The sequence below is a fragment of the Arvicola amphibius genome, chromosome 5 (assembly GCF_903992535.2).
Source record: "Arvicola amphibius chromosome 5, mArvAmp1.2, whole genome shotgun sequence".
NCBI classification, from domain to species: domain Eukaryota; kingdom Metazoa; phylum Chordata; class Mammalia; order Rodentia; family Cricetidae; genus Arvicola; species Arvicola amphibius.
The window spans coordinates 80,906,338-80,932,789 of NC_052051.1; the positions used below are offsets into that span (position 1 = coordinate 80,906,338).

Here is a 26,452-nt window from a genome sequence, read left to right on the forward strand (position 1 = left end):
CAGCCAGCAACCCCACTTGGTGATGGTGTGTCCCTTCACAGTGACTGTTTCCTCTGTCATACAGAAACAGTTGAGTTCGGCATAATCTCAGGCACCTGGCTTCCCCCGTCACCTGTGCTTTGACGTTCTCACTCTGTAACAGTTATTGTCAGTGTCAAGAGCTGTCTGTGTTCTGCTTCTTCTGATGCTCTTACAGATTTGGGACTTGCAATCATTGATAACAGAGGTTTTGTATGAAAAGGGCTGCTAAATGTCCTGAGTTGGAACTATAAGTGAGGGCTTCTGCTATAGTGTATCATTTGTAAAATAAGCATTGCTGACACTGGAGGCTGCAGCAGTGCCTGGCCTGTGCTGAGGAGCACCTCAGTGTCTCAGCTGTGGTGTCCAGGCTCCCTGTTGCACTGCAGGGAGTGTATTCCTTGGACAAACTGCTTTCTTAAAAGGACTCATTTGTTCTATGTGTACGTATGGATTCCTGAGTGAATGTGAATGCAGGTACCCAGAGAGGCCAGAGAGGGCAGAGGATTCCCTGCAGCTAAAGTTACAGGTGGTCGTGAGCTGCCCTGTGGGTGCTGGGAACAGAACTCAGATCCTCTGCACGTGTAGTACATGCTGTTGACTACTGAGCATCTCTCCAGCCCCTGGAAATAGCTTCTACCAAGTCTGACAACACAAGGAATCACCCAAAGACAGGAACTAAGTCATGTCAGAAGAACTCAGAGCCAGTGTAAATAAGCTCCCATCGTCTAAGAACAGGGTAAGGTGAGTGACAACGTTAGTGACCGCAGTGATTTGAACTATCACTTGTATTTAATAAATCTGCTGTAGTAATTTTTATCTAGGGTGCATGAGAACAGCTTGTTTATAGAAAAATGTAAATAGAAAATCACATGCATTTTTCCTACTAAATTCACTGTATCTTGATATAACAAATAATTGATGTGGAAACTATATAGGATGTTCCAACTAAGACACTAGGAATGATATCCCTGGTGTATTAATGGGTGTAGCCATGCCCACAAGTATATGGCAGCCCCTGGGGTCCAGTGGCTTCATAAACAGATAGTGGCACTGTATGTGAAGTGTTGAAAGCTCACATCACTATTTAAAAATAATCCTGCTCTCACTCTCCCTATGAAGTAAAATCTGAGTCCAATCCAGTCCCTGGTAGCTGTTGACAGACAGCGTTGGGGACAGAAGAGCATGCTGGGAGGAGTTATTGGGAAGCAAGCAAGAGTTCAGGGATGGCTACATGTTGTGTAGCCCTGCTTCTTCACAGAAATAATTGCCAAAGAAAGAACTAGGTAGACTCCAGAGACTGAATGAAGCATAAGGAATGTGCCAACCAATTGCAGTGTATGGACCTCACTTAAATTATTATTCAACCTGTAAAAGCAAAACAGAACTTTCATAATCCAATTGGGGGAAATATGCCAACTAAATAATGGATGGTATTACAGAATAAGTTGCAGTATTTTAGACATAATATATTAATCATGGGCTTTAATATGAGTTTTTTGCTCAGCAGTACTCTGAAAAATTTATTGGCACAACTACGTAAAGACTGGGATTTGCTTCGGCTTAATGTAATTGAGGGTGTAGACAAGATGGAACTAGACTGATCAGCAAAGCCAGTAATGAACACGAGGGGGTGTTACACTGCTTTCCTATTCCATGTGTGCACTGTGTTTTTTTAATTACAAAATTGTAATTGTAATTAATGTATGCACATGCAGGGATTAGCTGACAACGTGGTGGTTGTTTTCTTCTATCATGTGGGTTCCAGAGACCAAACTCAGGAGGTCAAACTTAGCAGCAAGTGCCTTTACCTGCTGTCCATCTCTCTGGCCCATGTTTGTACTTCCTAGACACCCATTATAATATATTTTAAGCAAATTTAAACATGATAAAGTAAAAGAAAAACAGTTTAATAGCAACAGTGAAGATCAAATGAAATGAGAAAGGAATGAATACAGGCTAATTAGGAGGAAGGGTTTGTGTTTTTTTTTTCCTGCTCAGACTACATAGAAGTGTGTGCATTCTATCCATCTTAGCCACCGTTTAATATGCATTGAGGTTGTTTTAGTTTTTCCTCTGCTTCCTCTTAAAAATCAGCTTACTTATTACCTGTATTTTGCATATATGCACAGGGACACACATATCTGTGTGTGCATAAAGAGTACAAAGAGGGCATCAGGTATCCTCCTCTGTCCTTCTCCACCTGTTTCTTTTAGGGTTTCTCCCTGATCCTGGGGCTCACATTTTCTTACCTAGTCTGGAGATGAACAACCCTAGCAGCTCCCCTCTCCACCTAACTGTCCTGTCTCCACCTGACACTCCTGTCTTCCCTTGCCTTGGAGCTAGCGTTATAGATGTGCACAGCTGCTGGGATCCAAACTCCTTGACTGTTGAGCTACCTCTCCTGACCCCTGCTTCCATGACCACCTGCCCTTTATAATTTCTCCTACTTAATTAAAATTAAATGGGAAGTTTGTAATATGGATTTTTCCCTTTATTCTAAAGCTAAGTAGTCTCATTAAATTTAGAGCAAATTTCATTTATCACATTTTCATGTGATTGTTTAAGTTGATTTACAGCTTCCTGTGGTTTCTTTTTTTGCTAATTTAAAGGTGGTACCTGATTCAAATAGGTGAGCATTCTCCATCTCCATGCACATATTGTTTATTGTGTAGTAGTAAACAAACATGTCAAATGTACTCAGATTATTTTATGCTCTAGAAGATGGCCTTGGGAAATATTTCATGCACTAGAAAGAAACAGCATCTGTTGTTAGGCAGACTAATCTAGAAATGCTGGCATACATTGATTGATAGTATTGTTCATATTTTCTCTAGCTTCAATAATTTTTAATGAATTACCAAGAAGCATATTAAGCATCCATCTATAATTATGAGTTTGTTTATATCTTAGTTGTGTATATTCTATTATTAGATGCAGAGAGCAGTGCAAGTGAGAGCAAAATCTACTCATCTAAGAATGTAGTACAGTCAACACTGTACAACTTAGATTGTGTTAACATTTAGAAAAACCTCTAACAAAATTAACTTTAAAAAATTATAAGTAATATCAGTAGAAAAGAGAAAATAAAACTGCAGCTGTGTTTGATTAAAAAGGTTTTAAAAAGCTACAGCTGGAGCTGGGAACGTGGCTCAGAGGAAAGGGCATTTGTGGCAGAACATAAGGACCCGGGTTCAAATCCCCAGCACAAACATAAAAAGCCAGCTGTGGCCAAGCCCACCTATAAGCTATGTGCTGTGGGGAGAGAGAAAGGCCGAATTGCTGAGGCTATTACCTGCCATCCTAACTTCAGGTTCCGTGAGAGAACTTTCTCAGGGGAATGAGGTTGAAAATAATGCCTCAGAACACCTGGCCTCAGTGCACAGGTGTGTATACATGTACTTACATAAACATTTATGCCACACTTACACTACACACACACACACACACACACACACACACACACTAATAATAAATAAAGACATACTTACATCTTTATATCAATCAATTTAAAAATACCTAACTTTAAATTCCTAAAAAAGAAAAAAATCCTGTAATTTATCTAATCTGATTCAAGAACAAAAACAAAATCTGAAAAGTCTTGAGCAGTAAGTTAAAAAAAAATACGTTTTCAGCAAGAAATACGACACAGCTGGGTAGGGGAATTCTACCAGACTTTTGGTAAATACTTCAATCCCAACAAATAGATTCTGTAGCAAGAAAAGAGAACATTTATCCAGTTACTTCCTTGAGTCAAAAGTAATCTTGAAAACAAGACTACAGTATATAATGTATTATATATAAAATTTAAATTAAAAACTTAATCTTATGAACACAGCAATATAATAGTCAAACTATTGAAAGACTGGATCCAACAATGTATTTTTAAGATTTATATTGACCAGTGTGGATTGTCCAAGAAATTTAGAAAGGAGTAGAACCTTAGGAAAATTCAGAGTTTCATTTACCACACTGAAAGAAAATTCTGAAAAGTAGAGCACATTTGAGAAATTTAGTCACAGCCTGATATGAACTAATGCAGAATGAGCAGTCTGGGACCACCACGGTCTGCACAGCAGGACTTGGGAGCTAACTCCCAATGGGAAAAGATGAAAAGAATTCTCTGGCTTCAGGGAAAACAATGCCAACTCTACACTTCTTCTCAGCCTGCGAGTGTCCGAGTTCCTGTCTGCAGCTGTGGTCCAACACTGTGACCGGGAGTGCCTTGCAGAAAGAAGGTTGTGTGAGCTCAGTTCCAGGAAGTAGAGTCCTAATGGCAGGGAGGCGTGGCAGCCGGCCTCTGGAGCAGGAAGCCCCCAAGGTCACTTCCTCCTCCACACACAGGAAGAAACAGAGCAAACTAGAGTAGGCGGTGGCTTTGCTCGGAGCCCACCCCCAGCCATATTCTTCCTCCATCAAGGTTGCGTTGTCTCCCCAAATAGCACCAACAACTGGGGACCAAGAACTCTAATACTTGAGCCTGTGGAGAACATGCCTCATACTGGAAACAAGCAAATAAAAAGAATTAATAGTGCTGTTTGGCAAAAATCAGTGTTTCTCAGAAAGAATACTGCTACCTACGTAGTACTCAGAAAGTATACAGTCAGATTTTTAGGAGCATTTTTATTCGGTGGGCTGCATGTAAGGGCAGTAAACAAAGATAAGTTGCATTTCCATTGTTGCAAAAATGTGTTCATAGCATTTGTTATAACAACAAATGAAGCTGAACCTATGAACAGAAAGGGATAAAAATTGAAAGATATTTTAAAAGACCTAAATGAGGTCAATGCTCTTGGTATATTTCTGTTTGTAAATATTTCTGTATTTACGTACACCCTGCTTGCCGATCCGAAAACGCATATACTATCAGCCTATCAGCCTGACCGTGGCAGCACTGTGACAGAGTAAAATGCCTGCAGAGCTTTGAAATGAAAAATGGAACTTCTGGGCTGCTTGCAAACTTTCTGCACAGCCCTTAGAGGTGGCTTGGTGTAAGCCTGAGTTCCATCCCCAGATCCCACATGGAGACGAGGGAGAAACAGTTCTCTAAAGTTACCCTCTGACTGCAATCCTCGGCCATGACACACGTGGTGTACCATGTCATTTGTTAATATAATTTTTTATCCTAAAAAAAATTTGAGAAAAGCAGAACTTTGGATTTCTAAGGAAAGATAAGGATTAAAGAGTAGTTATGGCCCTTTAAAGGGAGAAGTGGCTATTGGTTAGCAATTTAATTTGTATATCTTAAAAAATACTTGATTCCAGGTAAATTAAGGGCCAAGTATCAAAAACATTACTTTGGGAACTAGAGTGAAATGTAGGAGGTGGATTTCCAAGTGGGGAAGGTTTGAGGAAGGTGCAGAAGTTCTAACTATAAAGCCTGGAAAGCTAGGAGATGGTTGGAACACAGGTGGATGACGGGATCACGATCATTGTGCACCCGCCCACAGAAAGCTGGAGCACAGCTCAGTAGTAGAGAGCCTGGCCAGCATGAGCCTCAGTGCTTCCAAAAGCAGAGAAAAACCAGGAAGAAGAAGTGTTTGACAAACATGAAGTAATTCTTAGTTCTACTAATGGTCAAGAAATGAAAACTAAGACCCCACTTAAGTACCCTTTACAGCCATGATAGACTCAGAACTAGGTCGTGTACCTCCCTCAAAGAGCCCTTTTGATCCATGGTAATTTTAAGTTGGTAAGTGTGTAGGAAACAATAGAGATTTCTCTTGGGGTTTGACCATCTGCCTGTCCTGCCGCCCAGCACATTGGCAAATATCTGCTCTTGATCACAGAAACTCTGTGTTGTATAAAGTTTTACTCTTTTAGCTTTTACTTACTGTTACTCTTTTGGGGGCCTGCCACACAGCTCCCAAATTAACCACACACACAGGCTTATTCTTCGTTATGAATGTTCGGCCTTAGCTTGACTTGTTTCTTGCCAGCTGTTCTTAAATTATCCCGACTACCTTTTGCCTCTGGGCTTTTATCTTGCTCTATTTCTGTATACCTTTCTTTACTCCTGACTCCATGACTGACTGGACAGCTGGCCCCTAGAGTCCTCCTCTCCTGTTCTCCTTCTGTTTATCCTCTCTGCCTGCCAGCCTGCCTGTCCTTGCTTTTGCCTTGCTATTGGCCATTCAGCTCTTCATTAGACCATCAGGTGTTTTAGACAGGCAAAGAGTCACAGCTTCTCAGAGTTCAGCAAATGCAACATAAACAAAAGCAACACACCTTAAAATAATATTCCCACACAACTCTGCACATGTTTGTGCATAGGGCATTAGAGCAGGAAGCCATTCCAGTGCCCATCTGTATAAAAGGGCACATGCACTGGTAAATTCTTAGTGTCATTTAATCGTCCAGTGAAGACAGTAAATGAGACAGAAATACATAGCGCCGCATGGAAGAATTGGATTCTGTGTGTGGCAGAGGCAACAATTGGAAGAGGTGACTTTTTCCTTTAAAGCTGTTGAAACAACTGAGTGGCCATCTGGAAAGATAGTAAGTTGGATAAACATTTTATGTCTGGTTAGATTTTGAATGAATCAAAGATTTCCATGTGAAAATGAAATTTAAAATTTTCTTGGGGAGAAAAACACAGTAAAATTTCTTTTTTTAAATATTTATTTTATTATGTATACAATATTCTGTCTGTGTATATGCCTGCAGGCCAGAAGAGGGCACCAGACCCCTTTACAGATGGTTGTGAGCCACCATGGGGTTGCTGGGAATTGAACTCAAGACCTTTGGAAGAACAGGCAATGCTCTTAACCTCTGAACCATCTCTCCAGCCCCCCACAGTAAAATTTCTTGATCATCTTGGAGTAAAGGTAGCCTTCCTAACTATAGCCAGAAACCCAGAAGTCATTGTAGATAAATGAAAAACCCAAATTCTGCAGAAATAAGAACCTGTGTCATATGAGGCACTGGGACTCCAAAGGTAGCCTTCATGCTGAGTTACCTGTCTGTGAAGTCTCACTCATGAAGTACTTTTTGCAGAAAACATGACAAAGACCTCAGGAAAGTTAACAGAATGAGACAACTAAATGTCTGAAGGAAAAAAAAAAAACAAAAGAATTCAAAATGCTACAGATATACAACAGTAGTCAGTGCTGTTCCTAAGTGGGAAGTGCAGACAGAAGCTGGTGTTCAGCTCTCCCATCGATACAGGGCCCTAGGGCTCTGCCGCCCAGCTGCTAGGATATAGGAGTTGTTCATGTCTCCGGCAGAATGTCACCACAGTCCTGTGAAAAGCAGCGTGGAAGTATCTACCAAGTGAAAAGAACATACATCCCTTGCGTACCTTGTCCACCTCTGGAACTGTGCACATATGCTCACACAGTAAGGTCACACCTGTGCACAGCTTTTGATCCCATTTAGGCAATAAAAGCATTAAAATATTGGGAAGAGGTATTCATTAATAAGAGTTCTGTGAAGAAGAGGACAGACAGCCACACCAGGAAACACTGTGTGGCTGTTGACAAGATGACAAGGATGCTTTCCTCCGGCCAACAGAGAAAGTCTTCAAGGCACACTGTTTCCTATAGTGACGCAAACGCTGATTCATATAAAGTCTTATTTTAAAGATGATAGTATAATTCCATATCGATAGTCACTTATATAAAGCATAAAGATATGATAAAAAAAAAAACTATATAGGAAACCAAAAGTAGTGTTTACTTATAGAGAGGAGGGTGGGAAGGTAACTTTTCTCTTTTAAGTATGCATATTGGTTCAAAGAAGTTAACTAGAACAAAATAAGGACACAAGTGCCACTCTGCTTGTACTCCAGTGACCTTGGACAAGGACACAGGCTCTCGGAACCAAAGTGTTCTTATGGGTAGAAAGTTGTATTTAGTAGAACCCAGCTTGTGGAACTGTCTCAAGAATCCACAAGAACACTGAGTGGCTAGCTGAGCACCAGCACCTCTAACTCAATGGCAGCATTGAGTGTGTGGTCCAGGGGACTCTGCTTAGCCCACTGGTGTTTTGCAGAATCAGACATCGTGGGTCCTTTCCAGCATGGCAGCCCTCTACTGGAGAGTGAAAGGCCAGGGGAAGAAAGCCATCGACTGCCTGCGCCAGGCCCTACACTACGCCCCCCACCAGATGAAGGTGAGCGAGGGGGTGAGGGAGTATCTGTGTGTGCTCCTCTCGGATGGCCAGTGGCTTTCTGCTGTTTCAGTTAGGCGTCCACATGCTCAGAAGGTGGCGCACAGAGGTCACGGTGGGAGAGGTGGCCTGTGGCTATCCCCACCTCACAGAGTTGGAGTATAAAGGAAGGTCTGAGATCGTGGTGACAGTCTGTCACCTCACACCTCTCCTGTACTGGAGGGCCACTCCTCATACAAGGTATATTATGGCTTGGAGTCTCTCTGGGGTTAGCTCATCCCCTGTGGGTTGACCAGCTCCTAAGTGCTTGACTTTCAATCCCTTTGTGCATGTTAGTAAACGCCCTTCTCCTCCTCCGTGCACCGCATGCTGCTGTAGCTCTTTCCGTAGCCCCGTGTTGTCACGGGCCGAGAGTATGGCGGGTGATAATGCGCACTCCCAGTTCACACCAGTCTAGGTGCCCTGCCTTGTACAGACCCAGTGTGTGTGTGTCACGTGGTGCACAGGCTGGCAGAGGAGAACCACTTCACCAAGGGCAGCTCTGGGTTCCAAACACAGCTGTGCTTTGCACTGACATTCTGACCTGGGGTCAGACCTTGAACACTGCTCTCATCTGCCCATTGAGGACAGAGATGTGTCCCTTTTTGTTGTTTGTCCATGTCTCCCATAGGACCGAGCTCAGTGTGTGACAGCCATGCTCAGACGGCATGTTTAAAGGGAAGAGATCTGTGGGAATTGGTTAGTGTTCTGTTCTTATGTGCTTCACACTATGGGCCGCAGACAAGGCAGACAGTAAGGCATTGTGCTGTGCCTGCCAGAGAGCCTCTGCACACCCGCTGGTCTTGCCTGTGGTCTCAAGACTGCCACAACAGTTAGGGGGAAGTTCCTTCCAGTCACCACAGAAACAAGTGACTGGACCTGGCCTGTGGGCACATCTGCCAGCTGCTACAAGTGACACACTCGCCTTGTACAGAATCGAGGCTGTAGCTCAGAAGAGCGCGTACAAGCACACTCTGGAGCACACTCTCGTGTCACTGCTCAGCACGGGCTGTGCTGTGCCCAGGTGTCTGGCTGTGGACTTTCCATTCACCATCTGCAGTGACAGAGAGCACGCTCCCGTGGAAGTCACACAGAGCTCACTTTGCTGTTAGTTGTCTTCGCTTTCAGAAGTAGGCCTGTAGATCAATATTATTATTATCATTATTAATATTAAATCTTTTCATGGAAGGCTTTCTCAGTGACAGGGTTTTGTTGGGTTTTCTTCTGGTGCAAGCTCCTATTTTGCTCTTCACTTAGAGACCAGTAGCAAACAGCAGCCTGGCTCTGTGTACCTCCTTGTCACACTCTGTCATCTCCCAGGAGCAGGGCTCTATTCTGTAGCACAAATCACAAAAACCCAGAGGCAGATATTGGGGTCCAACCTGAAGATCAGAAAAGCAAAGCAGCCAAGCCACTAGAGAGCTCTTACCTCTATGAAATCTTCAGACTGAAAAAGAGCGAGTTCCTGTCTAATCCCACTGTATATTCCTCTCTAGTGCTGGGATTAAAGGCATGCACCACCACTACCCAGCTTCTGTGACTAAATAGTGTGGCTGCTGGGATTAAAGGTGTCCGCCACCATTGCCTGGCCTGTATGGCTGACTAGCATGGCTAGCTTTGCGTTCTGATCTTCGGGCAACCTTAATCTATTAGATCATAAACAAAATATCGCTGTAGTATTCTTCGTGTTCACAAAGTCAGGAGAGAAGCTCAGTTGCCCTCTCTTTCTCCTCCTTCCCCAGGATGTGCCCCTCATCAGCCTGGCCAACATCCTGCACAATGCCAAGCTCTGGAATGATGCTGTCATAGTGGCCACCATGGCTGTGGAGATCGCACCACACTTTGCCGTGAACCACTTCACTCTGGGCAATGTCTACGTGGCAATGGTGAGACTGGGGTGTAAGCCAGTTCAGGTCTGATACAGAGGATACCTTGACTCCAGAGCTGTTGTAGAATATGTCACTGTGCTCCAGCTTCCCAGAAGTTTTATGTCCAAAATTACCAGCTACATCAAAATAAAGTTTATCCACAGGGCTTTGAGGGGTTGGGTTGGGTTCTTGTTTTTTGCGGGGGAGGGGGGATTGGATTTTTTACAATTTTATTTTAGATTGTATTTTATGTGTGTGACCATTTTGCCTGCATGTGTGTATATGTACCATGTGCTTGCCTAGTTCACTTGGAGATCAGTAGAGGGCATCAGATCCCTGGGGACAGACAGTTGTGAGCCATCAGATGGGTGCTACGAAACAAACCCAGTCCTCTGGAAGAGAAGCCAGTGTTCTTTTTTTTTTTTTTTAAAGGATTAACTTAAATTTATTAATGCCAAGGGGAAGGAAGGTAACAGTTCCTGACCCTCCAGCTGTATCCACAGTTTGGCCAGGAACAGGCTCTGCCAGAGGCTAGGGCCAGCGCTACATAGTCTGTGGTTAATGGAGGTGTCTGAGGAGGGGCGAGCACACCAGCTGCTCTAGGCTCCTTTGCTTCCCCAGAAATGAGGAAGTGGTCATTTATTATTTTTTAGGAGTTCCCCTGCCCACCCAATCCTCTCAAAATCGGGAGCAATCGGGTACAAGTTTTTTTTTTTCTTTTCCTTTTCACCTCCTGAAGTCTTGGGTTTCCCCATATTGTTCCCTGCCCCTCCCACATTTCCAAAGTCCAAGGGCCAGAGGAAGAGAATCCAGCAGCCACCAGCAGTGAGGATGCTGGGGTTCAGTCATCAGCATCATCACTGGAGTCGAAGCCAGTGTTCTTAATTGTGCATCTATCTCTCTGACCCTATGGGTTGCACATGTTATATAGAATCTAAGCATTTACAACAACATGTTCTTCACCATTGGTTTTTTTTAGCACAGTGGCGTTAGCCTGGCAATCTAAAACACTTGAAATGACTGAAGTGTTCATCTCTCCCTCTGAGCCCCTTGGGACAGAGTTGCTCTTTTTCATGTACAGAAGCAGATTTGGTACCCAGCAAATAAACACTCGCTGATGAATTCCAGTAGCTTTGCAGCTACTTTTCACCAGGGAGAACGACAGTGCCGCCCTCCAGTTTCCTCTCCTAGTCAGAAAAAGGTCTGACTTCACGAGTGTGCGTGCGCGTGTGCACGTGTGTGATGTTGGGGAACAAACCCAGAGTCCTCGCACATGCTAAGCAAGTAGTTTCTCATTGAGCTCTGCAACCCCAGCCTTGACTTCAAAATTTAAAATGTCAAACATTCTACCAAACCCATCATAACCATATATAACATGGGAACCAGGCCATCTGCTTTCGGTTGAAGGAGAGGGCGAGGGGGCAGTTCCATGCTGCTCTCCTCACAGATAATAGAATGAGCAGCTCTGGACTGTAAGCCGTGTGTGCGTCATCCCTGACTTCTGATGTATTAGTGTGTCTGTCCAGGATGGTTCCATCCCTGAGTGAGGTGTTGCCTGCCTCTGGCCAGGCTGGTGTCATCTCTCTGACTTCTGAGGTATTACGTCTCTGACCAGGCTGGCATTGCCAAATGTGTAACCTTGTAGCAGGAGGGGCTGCTTGTTGGGGTTTCTGTCCTGCCCTGTTCCCACAGCCGGCAAGTCCCAAAGAAAATCACACAGAGGTCTCCATAAGTTTATAAACGATTTGGCCCATTAGCTCAGGCTTATTAGTTGTAGCTTATATTAACCCATTATTATCTGTGTTAGCCACATGGCTCTGTACCTTTTTCAGCGGGACAGGTCACATCTTGCTTCTTCAGTGGTCTGGGCAGGACTGGGAACAATGGGCTTCCTCCTTCCTAGAATTCTCCTGTTCTCATTGCCCCACCTCTACTTCCTGTCTGGTTGACCCACCTATACTTCCTGCCTGGCCAGTCAGCGTGTATTTAAAACATGATTGACAGAATACAGACCATTCTCCCACACCATAACCTTCTTCTTGCTTCTTAAACTGGAGGCTGTTTTTATGGCAGTCAATGTGAAGTTGCTGCAGTGAGTGAGTGATGTGGGAGAGTTCAGCAAGTGTGTCTCACTGAGCGAGACAGCCAGTGAGGCCTCCTGGTCCCACCGTGGAGAACTGGTGCTCAGTTTAACAGTGCTCACTTCTAGACATTTTAAGTGTTTAGGAAAATACAAAGTTTTAATATTATACAGTGGCAAGAGATGCCCAAGTTCAAGTCCATCTTGCCAGGCATGCTAGAAAAAAATCAAAGCAGATGCACAGTGAGCATTTGCCAGGCCTCAGTCCCGAGGCTTGGGAGCCTAAGTAAGGAACGTCATAAGGCACTAGCACCATGCCAGGCACATCTCAGGGCTTAGTGGTGGTGGCTCTTAGGGGCCACTGCCACTCCAGACCAATACAGGCCAGTTTTCTGCTTTCTGTTTGGTCTGTGGGCACAGCCACTGCTTGCGTTGTGGTTGTGCCTTACAGGCCACTGTCTCCTCCCACACCTCAGCTCTCTTTAGACTTAAGTCCACTGCAAAGTCATGGTGGGCTGTCACTGGTCACAATGTGTGTAGTCACATGTGTTCCTTGTCCTCACAGGAGGAGTTTGAGAAGGCCCTAGTGTGGTATGAGTCGACACTGAAGCTACAGCCAGAGTTCGTGCCTGCCAAGAACCGGATCCAGACCATCCAGTGCCACCTAATGTTGAAGAAGGGCCGGCGCTCCCCCTAGAGCATGCTTCCCTTCCCCAGCTCTCCCAGCCACAGTCAGAGCAGAGCCCCGTTACTGCCGGTACCCACATGAATGGTGTGTGTGAATAACAGGACTTGGCCTGCAGAGCTGGCTTTGCTTGGTTCTTAAGTTCCTCCTCCCCAGCTACCCTCAGAAGAGGCATCTTCAGAAACAGGGTTTCCCAGACACTGTAAATACTGAGCCAAGACAGCCGGAGCTCTGCTCTGTCTTCAAACCTCCATGCCTTCAAGGCTCCTCTGTGGTCCAGCCTCTTCCCTGGAGAGGCTCAAGCCACACTGCCCATTCTCTGCTTCCTGTGTAGCCTCTGTTGTCCCTGGAACCGCAATGCCACCTGGGGCCGGTCAGTGAGAATCAGGGATTCCTGTTGTCCCACCAGCTCTGGGCCCTGCCCCAGTCTCGTCCATTCCACGCTGCTATGTTACTAGCACTCAGAGACCATTTGCAGGGGAGGAAGGGGAAACAATTTTACAAACAAAATATTAACAACAGCAGAAACTCTTAGGGTCATCTGACCTTTGTAAGTTATTTATGTTGGGGTGGGAGGGGGGCTGAGCAGGGGAGTCAGCCGTGTGCAACATCTTTATCATTTGTATTTTAATTGCAGATCACAAGGATACCAATACATTGAAATCCTATATAACAGGTTTATATATATAGAATATGTGTATTTGAAGCCCTCTACAGACTGACTCTGCGTTACTAACTCCTTGTTCGCTGTGTTCCCCGTCTTGGACTAGGCATAACTGTCAGCCCTCTCCCTGACGCCGGCACGCAGCTCCTCAGAGGAGAGCCGGGAGCCAGGGTTGGGTGTCCCATACAGTGCCCCTATCTTTGGTCCCTGGAGAATCAGAAACTCCAACATTTTGGAATATTTAAGGGCACATACCGAGAACAAAAATAAAAAAAAATTGTTTATGAGCAAAATTGCTCCGTGGTGTAGTTTTCCTTCAGATGTGGGCTAATCTGGACTCTCTGGTGACTGTGCCTCTGGTTGCCTGGGTTCTGGGCCATCTCACAGCATCAAGATGAGGAAGGAAACCATCTAGCGCTGCTGAACAAACTCAGAGCTTGAAACTTTGACCAGAAAGCTGCATCATCAGCAGAGCTCGCCGTGTGACCTTGACTTCCTGGAAAGGAAGCATCGTTTGTTAAGCCAGAGTCACGACTCCTCGACTCGTCAGATGAGCCCTGAGCCTCTTGTCTGCCCAGAAAACACACCCCAGAACAAAGTGGGGCCAGGATGGACTGGGGCCCACCGAGGGCAGCAGTCTAACGAGTTTTCCAGACCATGTCAGGCCATCGCTAACACTGGCTCGCTGCAGGCAGTCCAGTGAGTGGCATTTGGAGAGCCGCAGGCTCTTTCGTGACTGGATGTGGCAAGGCTGTGCTCAGGAGGATCCTCCGGTATGTGTTGAACTGAGGTCCTGCCTCCCCACCTCACCACAGTCTGACAGTTTTCCAGAAACCTTCAGCAAATGCTTGTTGGCTTTTGAAACTTACAACAAAGTTTCTGGTGTATACTCAATGAAGTTGAGTTCCCACAAGGGTGTAGAGTTCTGCAGCCATGATAGCAGTCAGAATATAAAACTTCCACCATGGGCTGGGGGTTGTGGGCTCTGTGGCAGTGCTTGCCTTGCGTGTGTGAGGCCCTGGGTTTGATCCCTCGTATCACAAAAAAAAGTAACATTGAATTTCCTACCATGCACAAAGGCCTCTCCCACTGATGCTCTTTAACCCAACCACCTCCACCATTACCCCTTGACAGCTGCTGGCCTCCCGTCTGTCCCTGCAGCTGCACGTTCCCATAGTGTCAGAAACAGAATCACACAGTGTGTGCATCTCATTCTGATGCTAGCTTGCCAGCTCCTCAAGGTCTTCTCTTTTGTGCCCACTTAATTCTACTGGTTTTCTAGGGCACTCTTCACTAGATGTCATCCTGTGGGGACAGTCACTGAAGTGTCCCCTGCCAGGTGCCCAGCTCCTTAGTCTAATCAATATCTGTGCCCTCTATTCTCACAACAGGCCCAGAACTTAGTTGCTCAAAACTACTGAATTAGTGTTGAAAAGACCAAACAATAAAACTGCAGAAAACTATAGTATACCAGGCTTTTTCTTTTAGGCCACCAACCAGCTCCCAAATCATGACGCAGAGACTTGTTATTAGTTATGAATGCTTGGCCTTAGCTTAGGCTTGTTTCTTACTAGCTCTTATAACTTAACCTGTTTCTCTTCGTCTATGTTTTGCCTCAGGGCTTTTTACCTTTTTTTCTTCTGTATTATCTTACTGTCACTGCTTCTCCTGTCTGGTTGGCTGGTGGGTGCCTGTTCTGTCCCCAAGCTTGGCCCTCTCTTTCTCCCTTGTTCTCTCCTCCTCTCTTCTCTCAAGCCTAGATTTTACCTACTTATTCTCTCTGCCCACTAGCCCTACCTATCCCTCTCTTGCCTAGCTATTGGCCGTTCAGTTTTTATTAGACCAATCGGGTGCCTTAGGCAGGCAAGGTGAAACAGCAGCAAGTCTTTACATACTTAAACAAATGCAGCAGAGACAAATGTAACACATTGTTACATCATTAGCAAAGGCAGCAAGAAGCAAAGGTAACACACCTTCACATAGGTAAAGTAATATCCCGCAACATAAACAAATATAACACATCTTTGCCTATTTAAAATAATATTCTACAACACTGTAATGACATCAGGGAGATGAGAAACCAGGGAACAGGAACTAGAAAGGATAGGGGAGTCTAAATCATCAAGAACAGCAAAGTTGTGGGAAAGCTGCTAGCCATGCGCAGCTCCTGACTCCTGTAAGACCTTGGAATAAATATTACCATATATTAAGCTATCAATAGGTGTGAGCTCTTCTTGTTAACACAGGCCTTCACTCTCCAACTAGACTTTTCCCCCAGTTTTGGAAATAATAACATTTGCCTTCCTAGTAATCTTTATTCAGAAGTGTGACTGTTTAACACAGTAACTGCAACATGGAAGGTAGGACATGCTCCAAAAAAAGCCCCCAGTAGAAACTCCTAGGGAAGTGTTTAAGAATTTCAAGTTGATGGATTTCTTCCATTCTATTTTCCAATTTACTAACTCAACTGTATCTAGTCTACCATTTTAACCCACCTGTGATTTTCATTTCACATCACTTTTTGCACTGAAAAGATTTCCAGATAGTTCTTTGTGCTATATCTGCTAGATTGTGTTATATAATCTCTCATTTTGTGGGGCCTAGTCTTCCTTTTGGCCACTTGAACAGTTTCGGCATCCTTATGTTTCAAATTGGCCTGTTTCTTCTTCTCCATTAGGCATGTGTTCTTCTCATGTTTGTTGAATATAGGTTATATAAGATAAAACTCAAAAAAGAAAAGAATCTATCCAAATGGGCTGGAGAGATGGCTCAGAGGTTAAGAGCATTGCCTGCTCTTCTAAAGGTCCTGAGTTCAATTCCCAGCAACCACATGGTGGCTCACAACCATCTGTAATGAGGTCTGGTGCCCTCTTCTGGCCCTCAGTCATACACACAGACAGAATATTGTATACATAATAAATAAATAAATATTTTTTTAAAAAAGAATCTATCCAAATTGGCTTCCTTCCTTGACCCATTACTCTCCCTCTTACTCCTCCCAAGACACACGTCCTGACAGTAGTAAAGCCCCCACTCACGCTTCTGCCTCAGGAACATGTTTTTGCTGTTTCCTTTGTCCACAATACTCATCTAAATAACTACTTGTTTTATTTCTCTGTGATCCCTCTACATCATATATAATTTAGGATAAGGAATTGGTATGTGTGATTGTGGGCATCTAGAAGCCCCATGATCTTTTCTCTGCCAGCTAGAAAGAGCTGGATGCCACTGAGTCCCAGTAGGGTGACTGAAAAGCCAAGGATCAGGAGCACTGAGAGCAGGTAGACCTCCATTCCAGCTCAGTAAGGCAGAAAGAATTCAGCCTCCCTCCACTCTGTTCTGTGCAGTCTTCCACATATAAGATGAGGTCCACCTTCATGGGAGCAGCCACTACTTTAGTGTTACTTGATTCATGTGTAATACCTCAGAGACATAGAAAATATAAGCCATGTATCTGAACAGTCTTGTTCTTTATGATGGTTAGTTAATTGTCAACTGAACACAATCTAGGATATACTGGGAAGAGAGTCTAAATGAAGAGTTGTCTACATTAGGTTGCCTGTTGGCATGACTGAGGGATTTTCTTAGTTATATTTATTGAGGTGAGAAGACCCACTGTGAACGTGGGCAGCACCATTTCAGTCTTGGCCCTGAACTGAATGCCAAGGAGAGAGCGAGACGTGCCCCAGCGTGCATGCATTGCTCTTTGCTCCTGGCTGTGCATGTGATGTGCTGAGCTTCTTGACATTCCTGCTACCTTGGCTTCCCCACAATCATGTATTGAAACTGTGAACACAACCCTTCTCCTTTAAGTTGCTTTTGTAGAGTGTTCATCACAGCAGCAGGAACAAAACTAAGTCCCTGTCAAGATGACCCGTAAAATTATCTATCCTCAAAACCCTGCCGAAATGAAGTCCCAGTGGGACACATGGCACATGCTTGCCTCTTACAAATGGCTGTAAAGAGCTGGAGTGTTGATAGCTAAGTCCTTAAGACTAAGAGTTTCTAGTCCGAGTCTAGAGTCTGTCTCCACAGTCATTCCCACTACAGTCAGGTACACAGAGCAACTTCCATGGAGCTAGGCAATTGGATAGGCTAAGGGATCAATGCACTTCTGCCTGATGTTCTCCAAATCCTGCAGGGCCAACTGGGTGCAAGGCTGCAGATCTGAAAACCAAGCTTTCCATCCTTGGAAACTGTATATTTAGGCACAGTGGTGTTCGTGGTCAGGGGGCCTTAGGTAGGCTTAGGAACCAAAGTGCTCACGGCTGCTAGCTAGCTGCACAGGAGGCATAAGTTCGAAAGGAGACTTTCGAAAGGATAACAATGTTGTCCTGCTAGCCACATCTGCCTGTTGACATTTGCACATAAGTTCATTAAATTTTACTTACAATTCTCCTTTCTCTATACTGGACTCTGCAAGGACTTACAATGGCTGCTGTGTAGGACATGAAGTTTAGAAATCAAAGTCCCTACTACCAAAGGCAATCTATAGATTTAATGCAATCCCCTTAAAGATCCCATCAAAATTCTTCACAGATCTTGAGAGGACAATAATCAACTTTATATGGAAGAACAAGAAACCCAGGATAGCCAAAACAATCTTATACAATAAAGGAACTTCTGGAGGCATTACCATCCCTGACTTCAAACTCTATTACAGAGCTACAGTATTGAAAACAGCTTGGTATTGGCATAAAAATAGAGAAGTCGACCAATGGAATCGAATAGAAGACCCAGATCTCAACCCACAAACCTATGAACACCTGATTTTTGATAAAGGAGCTAAAAGCACACAATGGAAGAAAGAAAGCATCTTCAACAAATGGTGCTGGCATAACTGGATGTCAACCTGTAGAAGAATGAAAGTAGATCCGTGTCTATCACCATGCACAAAACTCAAGTCCAAATGGATTAAAGACCTCAATATCAATCTGAACACACTGAACCTGTTAGAGGAGAAAGTGGGAAGTACTCTACAACATTTGGGCACAGGAGACCGCTTCCTACGTATAGCCCCAGCAGCACAGACATTAAGGGCAACATTGAATAAATGGGACCTCCTGAAGCTGAGCAGCTTCTGTAAAGCAAAGGACACTGTCACTAAGACAAAAAGGCAGCCTACTGACTGGGAAAAGATCTTCACCAACCCCACAACAGACAAAGGTCTGATCTCCAAAATATATAAGGAACTCAAGAGACTAGACTTTAAAATGCTAATGAACCCAATTAAAAAATGGGGCACTGAACTCAACAGAGAATTCTCAACAGAAGAAGTTCGAATGGCCAAAAGAAACTTAAGGGCATGCTCAACCTCCTTAGCAATCAGGGAAATGCAAATCAAAACAACGTTAAGATACCATCTTACACCTGTCAGAATGGCTAAAATCAAAAACACCAATGATAGCCTTTGCTGGAGAGGATGTGGAGTAAGGGGTACACTCATCCATTGCTGGTGGGAATGCAAACTTGTGCAACCGCTTTGGAAAGCAGTGTGGAGGTTTCTCAGGAAATTTGGGATCCACCTACCCCAGGACCCAGCAATCCCACTCTTGGGAATTTACCCAAGAGATGCCCAATCATATTACAAAAGCATCTGTTCAACTATGTTTATAGCAGCATTATTTGTAATAGCCAGAACCTGGAAACAACCTAGATGCCCTTCAGTGGAAGAATGGTTGAAGAAAGTGTGGAATATATACATGCTAGAATACTACTCAGCGGTAAAAAACAATGACATCTTGAATTTTGCATGCAAATGGAGGGAAATAGAAAACACCATCCTGAGTGAGGTAACCCAGACCCAAAAAGATGAACATGGGATGTACTCACTCATTATTGGGTTCTAGCCATAAATAAAGGACATCGAGCCTATAATTCGTAAAAATCCTAGAGAAGCTATATAAGAAGGTGAACCCAAAGAAAAACATATAGTTATCCTCCTGGATACTGGAAGTAGACAAGATTGCCGGACAAAAAATGGGAACATAGGGGTGGGGTGGGATGGGGGGAGGGGGGATGGGGCGAGAAAAGTGTGAAGTGGAGGATGGGAAGAGCTTGGGGGAATAGGATGGTTGGGATATAGGAAGGGTGGATATGGGAACAAGGAATTATATATCTTACTTAAGGGAGCCATTCTAGGGTTGGCAGAGGCTTGACTCTAGAGGGGTTCCCAGGTGTCCAGGAAGACGCCCCCAGCTAGGTCCTTGGGCAGCTGAGGAGAGGGTGCCAGAAATGTCCAGATCCTATTGCCATACTCATGAATATCTTGCATATCACCATAGAACCTTCACCTGGCATTGGATGGAGAAAATGACAGAGCCCCACATAGGAGCACCGGACTGACCTCCCAAGGTCCTGATGAGGAGTGGATGGAGAGAGATCATGAGAAAGAAAGTCAGAACCATGAGGGATGCGTTCACCCACTGAGACGGCAGGACAGAACTAATGGGAGACCACCAAGTCCACTTGGAATGGAACTGATGGAACATGCGACCAAATCGGACTCTCTGAGGGTGGCTGATGGTGGAGGCTGACCGAGGAGCCAAGGACAATGGCGATGGGCTTGGTCTCTACGTGTGAGCCTTGTCAGTTTGGTTGCTCACCTTCCTGGACCTGGGGGGAGTTGGGAGGACCTTGGACTCAACATAGTGTAGAGAACCCTGATGGCTGTTTGGCCTCAAGAGGGAGGGACTGGGGGTGTGGGTGGAGGGGAGGGGAGGGAAGGGAGAGGAGGAGGGGAGGAGATGGCAATTTTTAATAAAAAATAAATAAACTGGAAAAAAAAAGAAATCAAAGTCCCACAGGTTAACATGGTGTTAGACAATGAATTTCACCCACCTCCAAAAGCACTCTGTCTAACACCAGTGGAGGCATACTGGCAGATGCCCACTTAAAAGGCCAGAGCAGAGCCCTTGATGCCAACTACTCTCAACTTCTTAGGAAATAGCCACTGCTCCCCTCTCCAGACTGCAGAAAACTTAAGAGTTCTGGAAGACTGGCTGTGAGATGGAGCAGACTCTGGTCCTTCTGGCTAAGGAAACACGGTCAGGTTGTGTTGAAGGTCATGCCAGGGCCTCCCACAGCTCCCAAAAGAACAGTGCCTCTGAATGTACGTGTGTGTCTCCCCTGTGTGTCCTACCCTTCAAGTCTACTCACCTGCCAGCCATAGGTGCCAAAGATGGCTGCCACATGACCAAGGCTACAGACCACACAAGATCCCCCCAAGGAAGGGATGCAAAAGCTCGTTGGCACAGGAAACCAGTGGCCAGGAGCAGCTCTCCGCCACAACACCTTTGAGATCACTGAGACAGGTGTTTTTCTCTCAGAATCTCTCCCACATGGGAGTTCAGCTTTGCACAGGATTGATAGTTACCCTATCCCTGTTGGGGATGGGCAGGGTTTGCCTGCATGTATGTCTGTGAACCATGTGTGTGCCTGGTGCCCATGGAGGCCAAAGATATCATATCCCCTAAAACTGGAGTCATAGACAGATGCGAGCCCCCATATGGGTCTCTGCAAGAGCAGCAAGGTCTCTTAAGCACCGAGCAGTCTCTCCATCCTTCTGCCCCACAGCAGCATCAGTTCATTTTGAGAGACTTGTTATACATGGAAGACACTTGCTTATATCTTCCCCCCAATGCTAAACCCCAGTTCTACCCCCTTCCCCACCCACCCAACTGTGTATAATTTTATTTTCTACGCCTTTAAGAAAAAGTTGTGCTATCTAAATACTCTTGGATGCATTGGAGCGTGGTCACCTCACCAGAGGCTGTGCTCCTGGAGAAGCTGACTTTTCGTTGCCCAGCAGCTGACAAGTGGCTGCACAGCTGAGGGTGGACTCTCACACCTCACTCTGCCTTTCATGCGGACACTCAGTCTGGCTCGAGCTTGTTCAGGTCCTGTGCATGCTGTCGCAACCACTGTGAGTCCATCTGTGCACCGCCCTGCTGCATCCAGAAGACAGTTTCCCTGTAGTCACGCACAGCCTCTGGCCCTTATCTTTCTGTCCACTCTTCCACAATGATCCCCGAGTCTTGGTGTGGGGGTGCAGTGTGTGTTCACCCCTCAGTCTTCTGCTTTCTGTATCTTCACCAGTTATGGGTCTCTATGTTGGTCACCAACTAATACAATGACATTAGGTGTCAGTTTGGTGCTGTGTTCACTTAACAGCATAAAGGACATGTATGAATTCTTAGTCTTCTTCTGGAACAGCCTAAGCCCACCTGAAAGTCTTACACATGCCAGACACAGTAGCGAGCAGTGTTTGAGAGGACTGTTCCTTCCTTTTTCAAGTGGGGCAGGCTCTGGGTGTAGCTCAGCTGGTAGAGTGCTTGCCTAGCATGCGTGAAGCCAGCCCTGCACGCTGTTGCCTGTACAGCATAAACCAGGTATGGCGGAACACTGCTGTAATCCACGCACACAGGAGGCAGGGCCAGTCTTGCGTGCCTGGGAGACAAGGAGCCTTGTCTGTGGTGATGAAGAAGGAGAAGGAAGATGATGATGGTAATGGTTCTGATAAGATGGCTCAGGGAATGAAAGTATGTGTGGTGCTGGTCCCCAGAACCCAAAGTGGAAGGGGAGAACTGACTCCTGAAGTTTTCCTTTGTCCTTTGCACAGTGGCACATGTCTGAGCACGCTCCCGCTTGCTTGCTCCCTTTCTAAATCAACAGATAAGCAAACAAACTCAGTTCTTCCTGGGTGAGTTTGCAGTGACAGGCAGGCAGAAGGAATGGCCAGAAGACTGGGCTTAGAATCCTGAGAGAGAGCAAGGAAACGTGAGAAGAGTCCAGCCCGGCCTGGGGTGGGAAAAGAGCAGGAGCAGTTCTGGTGGGAGGGGCGCTCATTAACCCAGTGCTGAGAGCGGGGAGGGGCGCATGCTCTAGACAGAGCCCTCTGGCAGACAGCGAAAAGGAGCCACTGCCATCTTCCACCCTCTGGATAATATGATTGCACTGATGCAGGTCTATTAGAGAGTGGACTGAGGGGTCAGATGGGCCCAGGAGACTGGTGCCCAAGTTCTGATAAGGAGAGAACTCTGGGAGGAAGTAGGGCCCCTGCACTGAGGACAGACAGGAGAGAATGCAGAGGAAGAGAGAACCGGATGACCCACGATTCTAAGCTATGGGGCTTGAGCCGGAGGTGAGGCATCAAGAGGATCCTGGGGTTCTGGCTTAGGAAAGCAGGTGGATGATACGGAAATGAAGAAGGGCTGGAGTTGAACTTGATCTTGTGGTCAGCGTGGTTACTGGATCTCAAACGATGGTCCCCAGACCAACAGTGTTCTGCGAACCTGTGAAAGATGCACACTCTCCCATGCTCCAGAATGAGGAGCTCTGGTGGGTCCACTATTGTGAGTGCTAGCAAACCCTCTTGTCCCTGGGTGCTGCTGTCCTGGCTCTGCAGGGGAGGAGGGAAGTCCTTGCTTTAGTGTTTGTCTATGCCAGTGGTGTAGATAACCAACCACACTGTTTCCTATCTTGAGCTGCCAATCTGATTTCACCAGGCAGATCCAAGAAGTCGGAAGACATGTGAACAGTCATTCCTGCAGACAGTTGATGCTGCATGAGCGACCTCATGGGCAGGTAGATGGTAGGGACCCAAGCCTCAAGAGAAACGAACAAAGTAAAAGCCCATGGGCCGGTGATGCAGAAACAAGTACCAGGAAAACACAGAGAACACCAAACAAAGTGAGACTCGAGGTCTGTCCCCAGAAACACCAGTCAGGTGACCAGAAAGACAGGCAAGGGGTCTCAGGAGAAGACATGGTGGTGATATTCAGAAAAAACTGCGGAGAGAGCTGTGGAGATGGCCCCCAGAACCCATGTGGGAGTTTTCACATGGTTGGGCATGGTAGCTGTACTGTGATCCCAATACTAGGGAGGTGGAAACAGAAGTGACTCACTAGCCAGACAAGAGCTCAACTACTGGGTTGGCTCCAAGCCAGTAAGAGAATCTGTCTCAATAAACAAGGTGGACAGCATCTGATGAACGACACCTGAGGTTGACTTCTAGCCTCCACAAACGCATGCTCACTAATGAATGCTCGTGTGCACGCACACACACACACACACACACACACACACGTGGGGGGCAATTTAAACAGAAGTACAAAGAAGGGGAGGGTGTCCTTTCCACCTGAGAAGGTCAGAGGAGCTTCTCAGTGAATAGCAGCTGTGGATCTAAACACAGGAAGGGGCTGGGGAGATGGTTTAGAGCAATTGCTATGTAAGTTTGAGGATCTGAGTTCAAATCTCCAGCACCCATGTAAAAAGCCTAGTGTGGGTGTGCATACTCTGTCACCCCAGCACTATGGGGAAAGGAGGCAAGGGGTTACATGGGATTTGAGAAGCCAATATCTTTCTCCGGCCCCCATGTGCACACACACACACACACACACACACACTCGCACGCACGCACGCACACACACACACACACATATATAACGCACACACAAAGATTAGGGGTGCCACTTGATGATAGTAGAGTGCTTGCCTGATATGTGTGATGCTCTGCGTTCGATCCCCCCAAAATAACAAGATAATAAGCACGGGGTGGGCAGGAATGGAGTTCAACAGAGGAGGAGGGCCACCAGTATCCTGTCAGAAGGAAAGGCTCCGCAGGCGACAGATGACTGGAGCACCACGGTGGCTGTGAGGCCAGGAGACGCAGGTGACGGTGGTACTGGCTCATGGGGAAGCCCTTCTCTTTCATCAGCCTCTCCATCACTGAGCCATCTCTGCACGAGAATGCTTTCTGCTCCTCAGACACTGAGCTGCTTCCCACTCCAGGCCTGTGGGGTCCATCTGTGGGGGGCTCTGTCCTGTTCCCCTCCCTGAGTGATTGCTCATCCTAATACTCCCTAAGTACCACCTCCCTGGGGGAGCCTGCACTGCCCAGGCTCCTCAGCCATCTCTTAGGTGTTCTGTGATGGAGAGACAAGCCAGACATTCAGACTCAGAGAGTGGTAGTGGATGGAAGAGGTGGAGAAGCTAGGTGGACATTCTCTGCCTGGCCTGGTCATCACAGGAAAGACTTCTGCCACTGACTACTGCATACCTTGCCATCACCGCCTGGTTCTGAGTCCTGGCCTCCTTTTCATCCCCAAACTGCTATTTTATTTTCCTGTATGCAAATGACCTTCCCTGCAGTGGGTCTCCCATCTCTTCCTGAGAGCTTTGTTCTGGGAAGTACCTACCTCCTTCCCCATGGCAATGGGCTTCATGGCTCAGCCTTCATGATGGAGGATGGAGGAAAATGGATTATAGCAAGAACACGTATTAGTCAGCTTTGTAGGATTACAACAAAATACCCGAGACCACTCTCTTATGAGGAGGAAAAGGTTTATTTAGATCACCATTTGGGAGGCTCCAAGACTGAGACCAGGAGGTCTGCCTCTGTGCCACACCAAGAGCATATGCAGGAACACGGGATCCCATCATGGCCCAGACAGCAAAGAATGAGAACAGGCAGGGCTATGCTTGACCCTTTATAATAGTACTCTAGAGAGGAACTGAGGAGTTCCATGATCCCAGCACTTAGGAGGCTGAGGCAGGAGGATTCCATGCCAGCCCCGATTACAGAGTGAAATAGCATGAGAACAGCCAAGGGAGTCAAAGACCCCACGACAACGGGAACCTGGGCTAGGACCCTCCCCAGGTACCCACAGTTTCCTCCTATGGGTCAAGATACACGTATGACCCTATACAGGAACTCTGCAGTGAACAGGAGCAGGGAGCACCGGAAGGGTGATTCTTTCACAACTACTCACCTCTATCAGCTGCACCCTGTCTTGCTCACGGATATCAGGATGTCCCCTTCTCCTAGTGGAGAGGCTGGTTGGTGGTCAACAGTCATAAGCAACCCAAATGATGGGAGAAAATTCCTGCAGATCACACATCCGTCAATAGAAGAACACCCAGGGTCAAGTGGGTGATGTGCTTGCTGTGCAAACAGGAGGATATGGGTTCCATTCCTAGAACCACGGAAAACCTGGGCGTGGCCACACACCTGTAATCCCCGCACTGGGAGGCAGAGACAGGAGGATCTCTGGAGCTCACGGGGTTGGGGGAGGCTCACTGACCAGTCATTATAGCAGGTGAGTTCCAGGCTCAATGAGAGCCCCTGTCTCACCCTGTCTCAAAGAGTAAATAAAGCAAAGATTTATTGAGGAAAGCACTTGATGCACAGACAGAGATAGAAAGAGGGGGAGGGACAGAGTCAGAGACTAGACTATATAACAAGCTCCTAAAACTGGGAGTGAACTTTGTACCACTTAGATGAACTTTAAGGGCATCACTGGGTGAGTATGGTCCTGTGTTTATCCATCTGTAACATTCCGCAGTCTGTACCCAGCACTCCTGTCTTACCCAACTCCAGAGCAAGTGTCTACACATCTTGAATACCCACCCCCAACATACCTCATGTGACCCAGGCTGGCCTTGACCTTTGGATGCTGCTGATACTACATCTTGAGTCCTGGGATCAGACACGTATACCACACACTCCATTTATGTGGCAATGGGGATCAAACACAGGGCTTTTCACACACTGCGCAAGCATTGGACCAAGTGAGCTGCATCCACAGCCCTGAGTGTCTCAAGTGTTATATGGCACATCCCTGGCCACCACACCATCTCTGTTCTCTACCTTATACATCTTTTAGCCCTGTGGCTGTCCCTAGGTCAGCTGTTTGATACCTCATCATGATCTAGTTACTGAATCATCAAACTCTATGAAGTAGACTCCCCAGAAAATGGTCCTGTCACGTTCCCTTTCCCCTCTGTATGCTGAGGGAAGACACAGAGCTCCTGCAGCAATGCCACCTGCCCCCCCACAGTCACATTCATCCCAATACTCCTGAGGGTGACACGCTGTACCTTGTTAATGGGAAGGAGATTGTGGAAACGGCTAACACTCTTTGGATCCCAAGCAGATGACTAAGGAGGGCGATCGAGCTGGGTCATTCTGGGGGCAGAAACGAATGCCC

General features: G+C 46.1%; 1 protein-coding gene across 1 annotated transcript in view; it reads left to right on the forward strand.

The window, feature by feature from the left end:
* Ttc17 (tetratricopeptide repeat domain 17) overlaps positions 1-13,756 on the forward strand; it is a 117,554-nt gene extending 103,798 nt beyond the window's left edge. The window contains 3 exon segments of the mRNA XM_038329916.2: positions 8,011-8,130; positions 9,909-10,052; positions 12,680-13,756. Coding sequence (XP_038185844.1) covers positions 8,011-8,130; positions 9,909-10,052; positions 12,680-12,811 — 396 coding nt within the window. The 3' untranslated portion in view covers positions 12,812-13,756.
* The last annotated feature ends 12,696 nt before the right edge of the window (positions 13,757-26,452 follow it).